Here is a 12,730-nt window from a genome sequence, read left to right as displayed (position 1 = left end):
CCTATAGTTCCTACCTGTGGCCCTAGAGCTGGGCAAGGGACCGGTCCCTTGCAGGCCCAGGCCTGGGCCCGTTTGGGACTGGTCCCTTGGGACTGGTCCCAAATGGGACCAATCACTCATGGGCCTAGGACGGTCCCAGGCCCATGAGAAAAACCAGGACCCGGACCAGGCCTTAGTGGCCTGGTCGAGATGGTCCATGGGCCCAGGACCGATCCTAGGACCAGTCCCATGGGCCTTGGACAATTTTATTTCCCCCCTCAATTTTTTATATTTTGGGGGTAAAAAGAAATTTTTTAGGGGGTTTTTTAATTTTTTAGGGGTAAAATTATAAATTTTATAAATTTTTAGACCTGGAAGATTTTTTTTTAATAAATTTTGTAAATTTTTATTTAACCTCGTAATTTATATCTATTTAAAATTAACAGGGGGTTTATGTAATTTGGTAGGGGACCACATTGAAATATACAAATTTTTTGGGCCAGGCCGGGGACGGTCCTAGGCCCGGGCCTTGGAGGAGGGCCCAGTGGAGGGCCCGGGCCCTCCTCCTAAGGCCTGGTCCCGTTTTGGGACCAGGACCGGTTTTTGGAGCTGGGCTTTTGGGCCCGGTCCAAATGCCCAGCTCTATGTGGCCCCATGGGTTCCTATAGGATCGATACCCCCTTATCGGTCACTGATATAAAAATTATAAATAATGTAAGTATTATAAGATATCCCCTTATCGATCACTTCTAAACCCTAAACCTTGGTTTTTTTTCCTACAATAGTTTTTATTTTTACAGTACCCCCTGCAATGGGTTTTTTTTTTTTTTTTTCAAACATCTCAATAAAACCAACATATCTTTTGTAAATCTTTTAATCACCCAAGAGTCAATAAAATCATACAATATCTCCTCTAGGAAATCGAAAAATGTAGTGATTTGGTAGGTATTATAGTTAATGGAGAATGGGTTAGACGGGTTTTGAAGAAGGTAGAGAAATGCGGATAGGGGCAATTTCATCCGTCAAAACTAGGAAAATTGAATTTGACTATTTTTTAAGATATTTTCCACTTTGAGGTTAGTTTTCATTTCCCACCCTAAAATATGGCTAAATAATATATAATTTCTCTTGTTTTTAAGTAAGATATGAAAATAAAGGTATAGTGGATATTTTAGTGTCTGTTAACGGTAGACGAACATATTCAGTCAATAAATGTGGTTTTTGAGTAATTTCCCAAATTTAAAGGGTGGTTTTTGAACCTTACAACCAAAGTTATCATCTAGCTTTCAGTTTTTGAAACTTCAGGGGTGGTTGTTGTAATTAACCCATTTATTATCTATTACTCAATGGATGCTATTAAACGAAACTGATTAATTCTAATGTAACTTTGAAAGTTACTTCAAAGACTAATGCATGTTCACAAAGCTGAAAAGAACAAGAAAAAGAAAATCCTCTTGTTAAAATATTTACTGTGTATAACAGGTAGAAAGCAAAAAAGCATAGTTAGTATCTAATACATACCATTAATTAGTTTATAATTACATTTATTTTAAGGTTATTAAATAGAGTCCTTGATTTAAGGTGAGGTTGTTCAGCTACCTTACTCGGCCTCAGTTGAGATAAAAAGCCCAAATGATGAGAAAGGGAATTATATATTGAGTAAATGACATATTCCCACCCAAGGTTTGACGAAACCGTAGGTTGGTACCCTAAGTTCTATTTATTCTAGATTCTCACTTTTAAAGTAACGAAAAATAGTTAGATATAACGGTTTAGGGGTAAATTGATCATTTTGCAAAGGAGGCGCACATTAGCAGATCGTCGCCCCTAACAAAGCTCCGGCGCACGTTAGCCAACATCACCGCCGACGTTTTTCGCCTTTTTCCAACGATTCTTCCACCCAAAATCACCCTTGTCACCACCATTCAAACCCTCATCCTCCCCTCTACAAAACCTTACCCTTCACAACCTCTCATCACTTGTCGATCACCAGCCACGACAACCACCACATGCGACTGGTTTTCGTCGGTCTCCACCGGCGAATGGCCACTAAACGGTTGCTAGGGACATAGGGGTTTTGTAGATTTGGAGACGCTGGTCGCAGTGGTGATGTCCAATTGGGTTTTCATCGCCAGAATCGATCGGAATCCAGCGAAGAACAACGAAAACCTAAGCCTGACGGCGCCGACGATTGGAGGGGCCAATGAGTCAGGAACCAGAGGGGTTTTAGACGACGGACGATGGGGAAGGTGATGGAGGTGACCAGGGAGTTCAACGCCATCGGAAACAGCCCAAATCCAGTGAAAACCGAGAGGGTGCGCAGTCACTGAGGGTGTAATTGAAGTAATTTGAAAATAAGATGGTTAATTTATAATTTTAGTAACTTAGGGGTTAAAACATAATTTATTAATTTAGGGTTAAGGGAATTATGGTAATTGCACCCTCACTACCCTGAAAATTGTTAACAGTGTTATTTTAAGGGTGAGAATCTAGAATAAATGGAACTTGAGGTACCAACTTGGGATTTCATCAAACGTTAGGTGGGAATATTTCGTTTCCAACTTGGGATTTTATCAAACGTTAGGTGGGAATATTTCATTTTACTCTTATATATTTGGCTCCCCACTTTACCTTAATTATCTTCTAATTAATATATTAAATTACACTTATTAATTTATTAATGATATAAATAATGTAGATCAAATAAATTAATGTGTTAAAATATAATTAAACAACTTAGAATTAAAATAAATGAAACGAATCCAGGTGGATGATGTGATAAATATGCGGTGCAATAATTGTCAATTTATTAAACTAAAGAATAATAATAATCATAAGTTGCATGTAATCGTAATAGATCCATTCAACAAGTGACAAAGGAGGGAGAGGGTGAGGGACTAGTGTAATCTGTAAAACACAAAACAGGTGAAATGGATCTACATGTGAAACAGCACACGAGTTACAACACTTGAGATATGTAGGGTTGAAAAAAACGTTTTTCATGTATTTGAATAATATGAAATATGTTTTACTCCTGCATCTACACCCCTAAACTCAAACAACTTGTTATGTCTAAAAGAAAAATTAGGACTAACGTAAGCTTACATCGGCGAGTACCAATCAAAATTCAGGAAGGTTTTGCGCCACCTAGAATCTGCCACGTCGCCCCAAGATAAAAAGAATATAGTTGTAACCAACCAAGCCGACTCAAGTTTTGTCTGTGAATGAATTTGATTCACACACCTGTCCAAGCCTCATATAATTTAAAGATATTTTCTAAGTTATCAACTAATGGAACGCAAGGAAAGACTTGCACGGCACCTATCACTTACAGACTTGTAATCATTACCTTAAACTCAGCAACTATAAATAGAGGCCTCCCCTTCATAAAATCGAGATCAGACTCTCTAAATTCAACAAAACAAATAGCAAAGAGAACCTACGGAAAAGAAATTGGCTTAATATTCTCTCTGAATACGAAGCTCTTGTAATATTGTTCGCTGTTTGCGACCTCCTGTAACTTGGTTAATCATCAAAAACATTCATATAAAAGAAAACAGTAGATATAAGGATAGCTTTAAACATTCAAACCACTATAAAAATTCTCGTCGTCTTTTTTATTTTAAGTCTTTGCATGCAATTGTGAAAACAATGACTCATAACCAAATCCCCTAATTAATCATGTGTAATTTCTAAGACCTTCTTAGCACTTTGCACGTGCGAAGTCGTGTCAAAATCCAGCATCAACACAACTAACGAGTAAAATGTCTAAAAATAACGGGAAGGAGTATGACCCATGATAGTTTCTATACTTAGTGGGGGTAAAATGTCAATTTTTTGAGTTTCAGGGGTGTAAATGACATATTACAAAAGTAAATGAGTTAGCAAAGCTATAATATTAAATAATAAATGGTTAAAAGTGTAAGATTTTCTAGTATTGTACATTCTAAAATCTAAACGCTGTGCTGTATGTGTATTCCATGAAAGTGGTATTCTGAAATGGATAGAAAGAGATTTTGGTTGGTTAGAATTTAGAAAGATTCTTAGAGGAATTCATTTGAACTGCGTCCACACAATTTGCTTGTGGTTGGTGTTAGCTTTGTTTATAAAGCAAAAAATAAATTCGATAAGAAGAGCCCGGTGAATCCTCTTCCATCAAATGAGGAGAAAAAGCTACAAATTAAATAATCCATAAGTCTGGAATTATTCGACCGACTAAAAATATACAAGTATTGGCGTTGTGATTGCAAATCTTTTATTTCCTTTTCAGTGTGGATATCAGAATGTTACATTATTCGCCATTCGCTGCATCCTCACGCAATACATACTTTAATTAGATGCAGAAACTGAATCAACTTCAGCTTCATATACACTGCTTTCCAGACCACGTCCAGGTTCGGTCCAGGTCCCCGGACCAAATATATATTAAGAGCAAACCACATGTTCCCACCCCTAGTTTCATAAATTCTAAATTCCCACCCTCAAATTAACAAAAAAATTGTTTAATATAACGGTTAAATGGTAAAATGGTCATTCCAAATCTCCGATCTCATTCACCCTCACGCACCTTCCACCTCTTCCAATGTGCACACGTTGTTCGACAAAAGCCCACACCTAGTGCCTGCCCCTCAAGCGTGCACGCTCGCGCGACCCTACACGCGTGCTTGCCTGTGCACCCACTTGCAGTTGCCACCCTCTAGTAGCCACTTCCACCCCCTCCCCAACCCCTTGAGTTTGTGGTTGTTTCCATGAAAATCGGCTCAAATTCTGGCCAATTTTGGAAAAACTAGCTAGGAGATGATTGAGAAGATGAAAGAGAGTGCATGGCAAGGCATGAAAACAGGAGGAGGAGGGGGAGATGAAAAAGAAGAAAATGGGAGGGTAGTTTGGTAATAGCACCCTGTGCATTTTTGTTAGAACCCAACAGTCACTAATGATGTTAATTTAAAGGTGGGAATCTTGAATATCTCAAACCAAGGGTGGGAACTTATCATTTCACTAAACCTTGGGTGGGAACATGTTATTTGCTCATATATTAATTTGGTATTTTATCAGGGACCTACATGTTATCTTTGGGAATTTTGAAACCCCTTGTATTTCATAAATTCATACCTACCTCCCCTTAACTAAAATAACTAACATTCTAACTAACTCATTAGCTATAATTATTGAATTTGAATTGCTTTTCAATGAAAAAAAAAAATGGAATGCACTATTATATAACTAACATTCTAACTAACTCATTAGCTACAATTTTAAATGGTTGTATTATTACATATTACACATCAAATGAGGGGAAAAAAAAATACAAATCACAACACTAATATTGTTCAAAGTTTACATTTGCTAAGTTTACTTGAGCTCAAACTTATTTATTCAAATTCCGATGGGCATTGAAATGCAAAATTTGGTGACAAAGACTAAAATTATACTTGAAAATAGATTTGAGATAAGAGAGTGTGATGGTATTCAGGGACTCATGATTAACTTTAGTGATGGTATTTAGGGAGCCATGATTAACTTTAGAGGGGATAAATTCAAAATATATATAATATGAAATAGGGAAAAATAAAATGAGTGGAGTCAAATCTAGAAACATTAATACAAATACAGTTTGATTGAAAAAATAAAAATAAAAAACCAAATTAAAAGGAAAAAAAATTGAGTCCACTAGCCCACGAGGAGTAGGATGGTGGTGAGAATAAATCATTACTTGTCATTTTTTATTATTGAAGTCCAATGAATTCATTTACTTTAAGTAACACGACACCGATTATAAGATAGGACACATAATCTTCTTCAAATACGTCTATTAGTTCGAGTAGTGATGTCTAATTGTCTATGCGTGGTAGAGACAATGTCAAAAATGACCCTGCTTCTTGCCATTTTTCTAATTCTTTTTCAAAAAGAAAAACAAAAATAGCTAGCAAACGACCCCTTTTTCCCATCATTAGTTAGCGTTTGGTCAATGGGAGAGACGTGATTAATTTTCTAAATGTGAGGGGAGGTCTTTAAAATATCTAGAACCTCCCCTGCCTATATACTATACATTTACCATGCATCTTGAATGTATCATTGAATGCATTCACACATATCAGGAGCTCCAAACTTACCACCACCCCAATTTTAAATTGAATTCAAAATCCAGCTAAGGGGGAGCAGTGGGGTCAGAAGCACGTGGTTATGCATTCAAAGGACAAAAGCATTGCTCCTTGACCAGGCACATAAAAGCCATTCATGAAAGATCTGCATTTCATTTTCCTTCAATTCCACATGACCGGTTTGCCCAAAGAAACCACCATTTCATGCTCCCAACCACCCCTCTGAATATCAATCTGCTATTTATTAGCATCACGGGAATCCTGTATGCCTTCAGCTACTCATACAATTCTTTAGAGCCCAGTTCAGATATAGAAAAAATTTGCAACCCGAAACAGATTAATTGCCCAGTAAACACCATAGCAAACGGCTTTACGCTTTACAAGTAATCATGTCAACTCATTTTGTCTGTAATAAATTTAAAAAGAAGTGAAATGTCCCAATATCTTTATGAAAGCATACTAGGGCGCGCAAATTCATCTAGGTTGACTATTTTGCTTCTTTTGTTTTTTTTCCCCTCATCAATATTTAATGAAGTAGTGTCTTTCAATTTTGATTATTTAAATGATTGGAGATAGAGTGCCTTTGTTCCATAATGTTCTTTGACGATAGTTTTTTCAAGCTCCATTTGCACAGCTTAAAGCAAATTAAAATCAACCATGGCATTGTTTACAACATTATGTTAATGAAATAAAATGCATGACAAGGTTGATTAACGCATATAAACACCACTTGCGTTGAGATGTCCTCAGAAAAGTTGAAAGAAAGTAATTTATCACCTTCCCCAACAAAAATGAAGTTAGCATACTTCCTCCGATTGACTTCTAAATAGACTACCCTTTTAACTATTTGATACAACTCCGAACCAAACCAACCGCAACTCACTCTCATTTGAATTACATCAAGAAACAGATATTCATGCTGATTAAAAAAATATCCAAAACTCTGCGGTATTGAACAAACAATACCCGAAAAAAACACAGTGCATTATCAACCAAAAATTCACTCAACTCAGTAGGATTTCAAGACAGGCATTAAGGAAACTTGGATTCAATCATGAGGCATCAAGGAACAATGCTTGAATTATAGATCAACAGTAGTCACTCAAAGCTTGCGAAACAAACATCAAAGAAGTAAATTCACGCCAATAAAATCACATAATTGATTCCCTTCAGTGAAATTTGATATCATAATCATCAAGAAATATCAATGGAGAGCTCTCTATAAGAAACAGCACACTAAAAATAAAAAGGATGCAGAAGCAGCATTTTCCATAATGATAAATTGATAACAGGAATCTCCTGAAATACAGAGCATAATACTTCATTTAATATACAGAATTATCAAACAAATAAGCACTAAAACAAGGAATCCTCTTCAAGTGGAAACCATACCAATTGCTGAGAAAGCATTCCATAAAATAGCATACAAATTAGAAATGCCCTAGTATGCTGCCAGGCTCAAAGTGATTACAATTTTTTGTGCTTCTCGTCCTTTACCCACCAAAGCTACTCCTTAAAGTCAGGATCTTGTTTACCAAAGATCAATGGGAATTCTTCATACTGTTCAGAGAAACCATGCCTCTCAGCCATGTTCTTCAATGACTCGTAAATCTGATACATAGAAGGCCTATCCTTAGGCCTAGAAACCACACAAGTACATGCAACCTTCAGAAACTGTGTAATCTCATCATCATTACCTTTCCCACATAAAGCCTTATCAATGGCATCTTTACTTCGACCGCTGATCACTAAATGATTAACCCAGTCAACCAAATTTCCCTTGAATCCTTCATCTGCAGTACTCACTTCAATAGGCTTCTGACCAGTAACCAACTCTAACAGCACAACTCCAAAACCATAAACATCCCCTTTCAGTGAAGCAACCATAGTGCTTGAGTACTCAGGAGCAACATAACCAAACTCTCCCAAATCACCATTCACAAAAGAACTATCATTAGAATCACGAGAACCCACGAGCCTTGCCAGACCAAAATCCGTTATCCTAGCATCAAAATCATCATCAATAAGAATCACATTTGAACTAAAATATTGGTGCATATAGGGTGGTTGGCACCCATGATGAAGCCAAGCCAATCCTCTCGCCACACCCACACCAATCCGAAGCCTAGTAGACCAATCCAAAACACCATGCTGACTCTCAACAAAACCATTTCCATGTAACAGCGAATACAACGTCCCATTAGGCATGTGCTTGTACACCAAAAGCCTTTCTTCCTCCACAACACAAAATCCCAACAACGGCACCAAATTGGGATGTCTAAGCTCCCCTAACCTATTCATCTCCGACCGAAACTGCTTCTCACTAAGCTTACAAGCACTCAGCCTCTTAATTGCCAAGGCAGAGCCATCTGGCAACACGGCCTTGTAGGAAACCCCAGTTCTTGTAGAAATAATAATATTTTCAGCATTAAAACTATTAGTAGCAGCCAACAAATCAGCCAGTTTAATCTTAACAATAGGTTTCTGAAACAAAGAAACCTGAACAAGCTTATGTGACCGCAGTACTTGAATCCAACTACTCTCATCTTTCGCATCATCAACACCATACCCTCTCTTCTTCCTACTAACTCTAACGAAAAACCACCACCAAATCACAAACCCTAAAATCACAGAACCCAGAGCACCAATAACACCAGCAACAAGAATAATACCAAGACCCTTACCACTCAACCCTCCACATTTTCCCAAAGGCTTACCACAAAGTCCGCTGTTCCCATCAAAACTATCTTCGTTAAATTTCGCCAGATCAGACGGTATTGATCCGGACAGAGCATTCCCCGCAACAGAAAATTCTTTTAACCGATCCAACCGGCTCACTTCGTACGGGATCGAACCCGACAATTTATTGTAACTTAAAACAAGTTTGTTAAGAAACTTGCACTCAACGATCTGCGAGGGGATGGGACCGGAGAGTTTATTGTTTGAGAGATCAAGTGAGACTATGTAAGGAAGCCATGTGCAGAGTTCCGGCGGGATCGGACCGGAGAGATCGTTATTTGAGAGATCTAGAGTTTGCAAGCTGTGACAGAGGTTCAGCGACTCGGGTAGTTGTCCCGAGAGTTGCATTGAACTCAAAGCCAAACTGATGATTCGGTTCTCCTTCTCGTTCCAACAAGACACGCCGTTTAGCTTGCAGATTGAGGTAACAGTGGTGTTGGTGAAGGACCAGGAGAGCTTTCCTTCGGGATCTTTGAGAGAGTTCTTGATGCCTTCAAGACACTTCACGTCATCTTCAATGGAAAAAATAACAGAAAAGGAGGTTAAGACCAAGAGTAAAGCTAAGATTAAGTGGATCTTCATGGTTTGTGTTGAGCGGTTTTGCAGATAGGATTAGATTTTGGGTGGTTTAAGGTTATGAAAACAGAAGAAAAAAAGGTGTATGGGAAGATTGGGCGGCCATTGACTGCGTTTAGGGACAGGAAGAGATAGACCAGGGCAATAATGACAAGGTTGATTAACGCATATAAACACCACTTGCGTTGAGATGTCCTGAGAAAAGTTGAAAGAAAGTAATTTATCACCTTCCCCAACAAAAATGAAGTTAGCATACTTCCTCCGATTGACTTCTAAATAGACTACCCTTTTAACTATTTAACCGAACCAACCGCAACTCACTCTCATTTGAATTACATCAAGAAACAGATATTCATGCTGATTAAAAAAATATCCAAAACACTGCAGTATTGAACAAACAATACCCGAAAAAAACACAGTGCATTATCAACCAAAAATTCACTCAACTCAGTAGGATTTCAAGACAGGCATTAAGGAAACTTGGATTCAATCATGAGGCATCAAGGAACAATGCTTGAATTATAGATCAACAGTAGTCACTCAAAGCTTGCGAAACAAACATCAAAGAAGTAAATTCACGCCAATAAAATCACATAATTGATTCCCTTCAGTGAAATTTGATATCATAATCATCAAGAAATATCAATGGAGAGCTCTCTATAAGAAACAGCACACTAAAAATAAAAAGGATGCAGAAGCAGCATTTTCCATAATGATAAATTGATAACAGGAATCTCCTGAAATACAGAGCATAATACTTCATTTAATATACAGAATTATCAAACAAATAAGCACTAAAACAAGGAATCCTCTTCAAGTGGAAACCATACCAATTGCTGAGAAAGCATTCCATAACATAGCATACAAATTAGAAATGCCCTAGTATGCTGCCAGGCTCAAAGTGATTACAATTTTTTGTGCTTCTCGTCCTTTACCCACCAAAGCTACTCCTTAAAGTCAGCATCTTGTTTACCAAAGATCAATGGGAATTCTTCATACTGTTCAGAGAAACCATGCCTTTCAGCCATGCTCTTCAATGACTCGTAGATCTGATACATAGAAGGCCTATCCTTAGGCCTAGGAACCACACAAGTACATGCAACCTTCAGAAACTGTGTAATCTCATCATCACTACCTTTCCCACATAAAGCCTTATCAATGGCATCTTTACTTCGACCGCTGATCACTAAATGATTAACCCAGTCAACCAAATTTCCCTTAAATCCTTCATCTGCAGTACTCACTTCAATAGGCTTCTGACCAGTAACCAACTCTAACAGCACAACTCCAAAACCATAAACATCCCCTTTCAGTGAAGCAACCATAGTGCTAGAGTACTCAGGAGCAACATAACCAAACTCTCCCAAATCACCATTCACAAAAGAACTATCATTAGAATCACGAGAACCCACGAGCCTTGCCAGACCAAAATCCGTTATCCTAGCATCAAAATCATCATCAATAAGAATCACATTTGAACTAAAATATTGGTGCATATAGGGTGGTTGGCACCCATGATGAAGCCAAGCCAATCCTCTCGCCACACCCACACCAATCCGAAGCCTAGTAGACCAATCCAAAACACCATGCTGACTCTCAACAAAACCATTTCCATGTAACAGCGAATACAACGTCCCATTAGGCATGTGCTTGTACACCAAAAGCCTTTCTTCCTCCACAACACAAAATCCCAACAACGGCACCAAATTGGGATGTCTAAGCTCCCCTAACCTATTCATCTCCGACCGAAACTGCTTCTCACTAAGCTTACAAGCACTCAGCCTCTTAATTGCCAAGGCAGAGCCATCTGGCAACACGGCCTTGTAGGAAACCCCAGTTCTTGTAGAAATAATAATATTTTCAGCATTAAAACTATTAGTAGCAGCCAACAAATCAGCCAGTTTAATCTTAACAATAGGTTTCTGAAACAAAGAAACCTGAACAAGCTTATGTGACCGCAGTACTTGAATCCAACTACTCTCATCTTTCGCATCATCAACACCATACCCTCTCTTCTTCCTACTAACTCTAACGAAAAACCACCACCAAATCACAAACCCTAAAATCACAGAACCCAGAGCACCAATAACACCAGCAACAAGAATAATACCAAGACCCTTACCACTCAACCCTCCACATTTTCCCAAAGGCTTACCACAAAGTCCGCTGTTCCCATCAAAACTATCTTCGTTAAATTTCGCCAGATCAGACGGTATTGATCCGGACAGAGCATTCCCCGCAACAGAAAATTCTTTTAACCGATCCAACCGGCTCACTTCGTACGGGATCGAACCCGACAATTTATTGTAACTTAAAACAAGTTTGTTAAGAAACTTGCACTCAACGATCTGCGAGGGGATGGGACCGGAGAGTTTATTGTTTGAGAGATCAAGTGAGACTATGTAAGGAAGCCATGTGCAGAGTTCCGGCGGGATCGGACCGGAGAGATCGTTATTTGAGAGATCTAGAGTTTGCAAGCTGTGACAGAGGTTCAGCGACTCGGGTAGTTGTCCCGAGAGTTGCATTGAACTCAAAGCCAAACTGATGATTCGGTTCTCCTTCTCGTTCCAACAAGACACGCCGTTTAGCTTGCAGATTGAGGTAACAGTGGTGTTGGTGAAGGACCAGGAGAGCTTTCCTTCGGGATCTTTGAGAGAGTTCTTGATGCCTTCAAGACACTTCACGTCATCTTCAATGGAAAAAATAACAGAAAAGGAGGTTAAGACCAAGAGTAAAGCTAAGATTAAGTGGATCTTCATGGTTTGTGTTGAGCGGTTTTGCAGATAGGATTAGATTTTGGGTGGTTTAAGGTTATGAAAACAGAAGAAAAAAAGGTGTATGGGAAGATTGGGCGGCCATTGACTGCGTTTAGGGACAGGAAGAGATAGTAGCTTTTTTGACTGCCTGAACCAGTAGATATTCTATGTTCGCTTGTCTTCATTTGTTTAATACAATACGATGTCGTTGTAGCTTCTGGAGAACAAATTACGTAATTAGTAATTCTGTTAGTCTAAAGACCAGTACCGAATTCATTGTAAAGAAATTTAATTAATTAGAATTATGAGTTATTCAACCATCATTTATGGAATCTTTGTTGTTTATTATGAAAACTCATTTACCCAATTTATTTTCTTTAATTTTGTTGTCAAATTTTATCCTCCGGGTCAAACACCATCGCTTTCTAAGTTTCAATCGCGGGGTAGTCAATCATTCTCCTTTCATTTGGGATTGGGCTACGATGGTCTAACCAAATGTGAGGCCCAGGTTCAGATGGTCCCAAGGGCTTAATAAATTTGTGATTCACACGATTAGTTTAAATAAGGGAATTTTAATTG

General features: G+C 38.3%; 2 protein-coding genes across 2 annotated transcripts; both read right to left on the bottom strand.

The window, feature by feature from the left end:
- Nucleotides 1–7,318: 7,318 nt before the first annotated feature.
- LOC116122739 (probable inactive receptor kinase At1g27190) lies at nt 7,319–9,515 on the bottom strand. The gene has a single exon (XM_031408553.1). It carries the CDS (start codon nt 9,399–9,401, stop codon nt 7,587–7,589), a length of 1,815 nt encoding a protein of 604 aa, XP_031264413.1. The 5' UTR covers nt 9,402–9,515; the 3' UTR covers nt 7,319–7,586.
- Nucleotides 9,516–10,071: 556 nt separating this feature from the next.
- LOC116122698 (probable inactive receptor kinase At1g27190) lies at nt 10,072–12,295 on the bottom strand. Its single transcript, XM_031408522.1, has one exon. It carries the CDS (start codon nt 12,152–12,154, stop codon nt 10,340–10,342), a length of 1,815 nt encoding a protein of 604 aa, XP_031264382.1. The 5' UTR covers nt 12,155–12,295; the 3' UTR covers nt 10,072–10,339.
- Between the last annotated feature and the right edge of the window lie 435 nt (nt 12,296–12,730).

This window comes from Pistacia vera, unplaced genomic scaffold (genome assembly GCF_008641045.1).
Source record: "Pistacia vera cultivar Batoury unplaced genomic scaffold, PisVer_v2 Contig1024, whole genome shotgun sequence".
NCBI classification, from domain to species: domain Eukaryota; kingdom Viridiplantae; phylum Streptophyta; class Magnoliopsida; order Sapindales; family Anacardiaceae; genus Pistacia; species Pistacia vera.
The sequence above is the reverse complement of the archived record's forward strand: the minus strand, read 5'-3'. Positions and strand labels throughout refer to the sequence as shown.

Bases quoted from the DNA above. Each gene is read 5' to 3' on its own strand.
- LOC116122739 (XM_031408553.1), bottom strand. From the start codon at position 9,401: ATGAAGATCCACTTAATCTTAGCTTTACTCTTGGTCTTAACCTCCTTT.
- LOC116122698 (XM_031408522.1), bottom strand. From the start codon at position 12,154: ATGAAGATCCACTTAATCTTAGCTTTACTCTTGGTCTTAACCTCCTTT.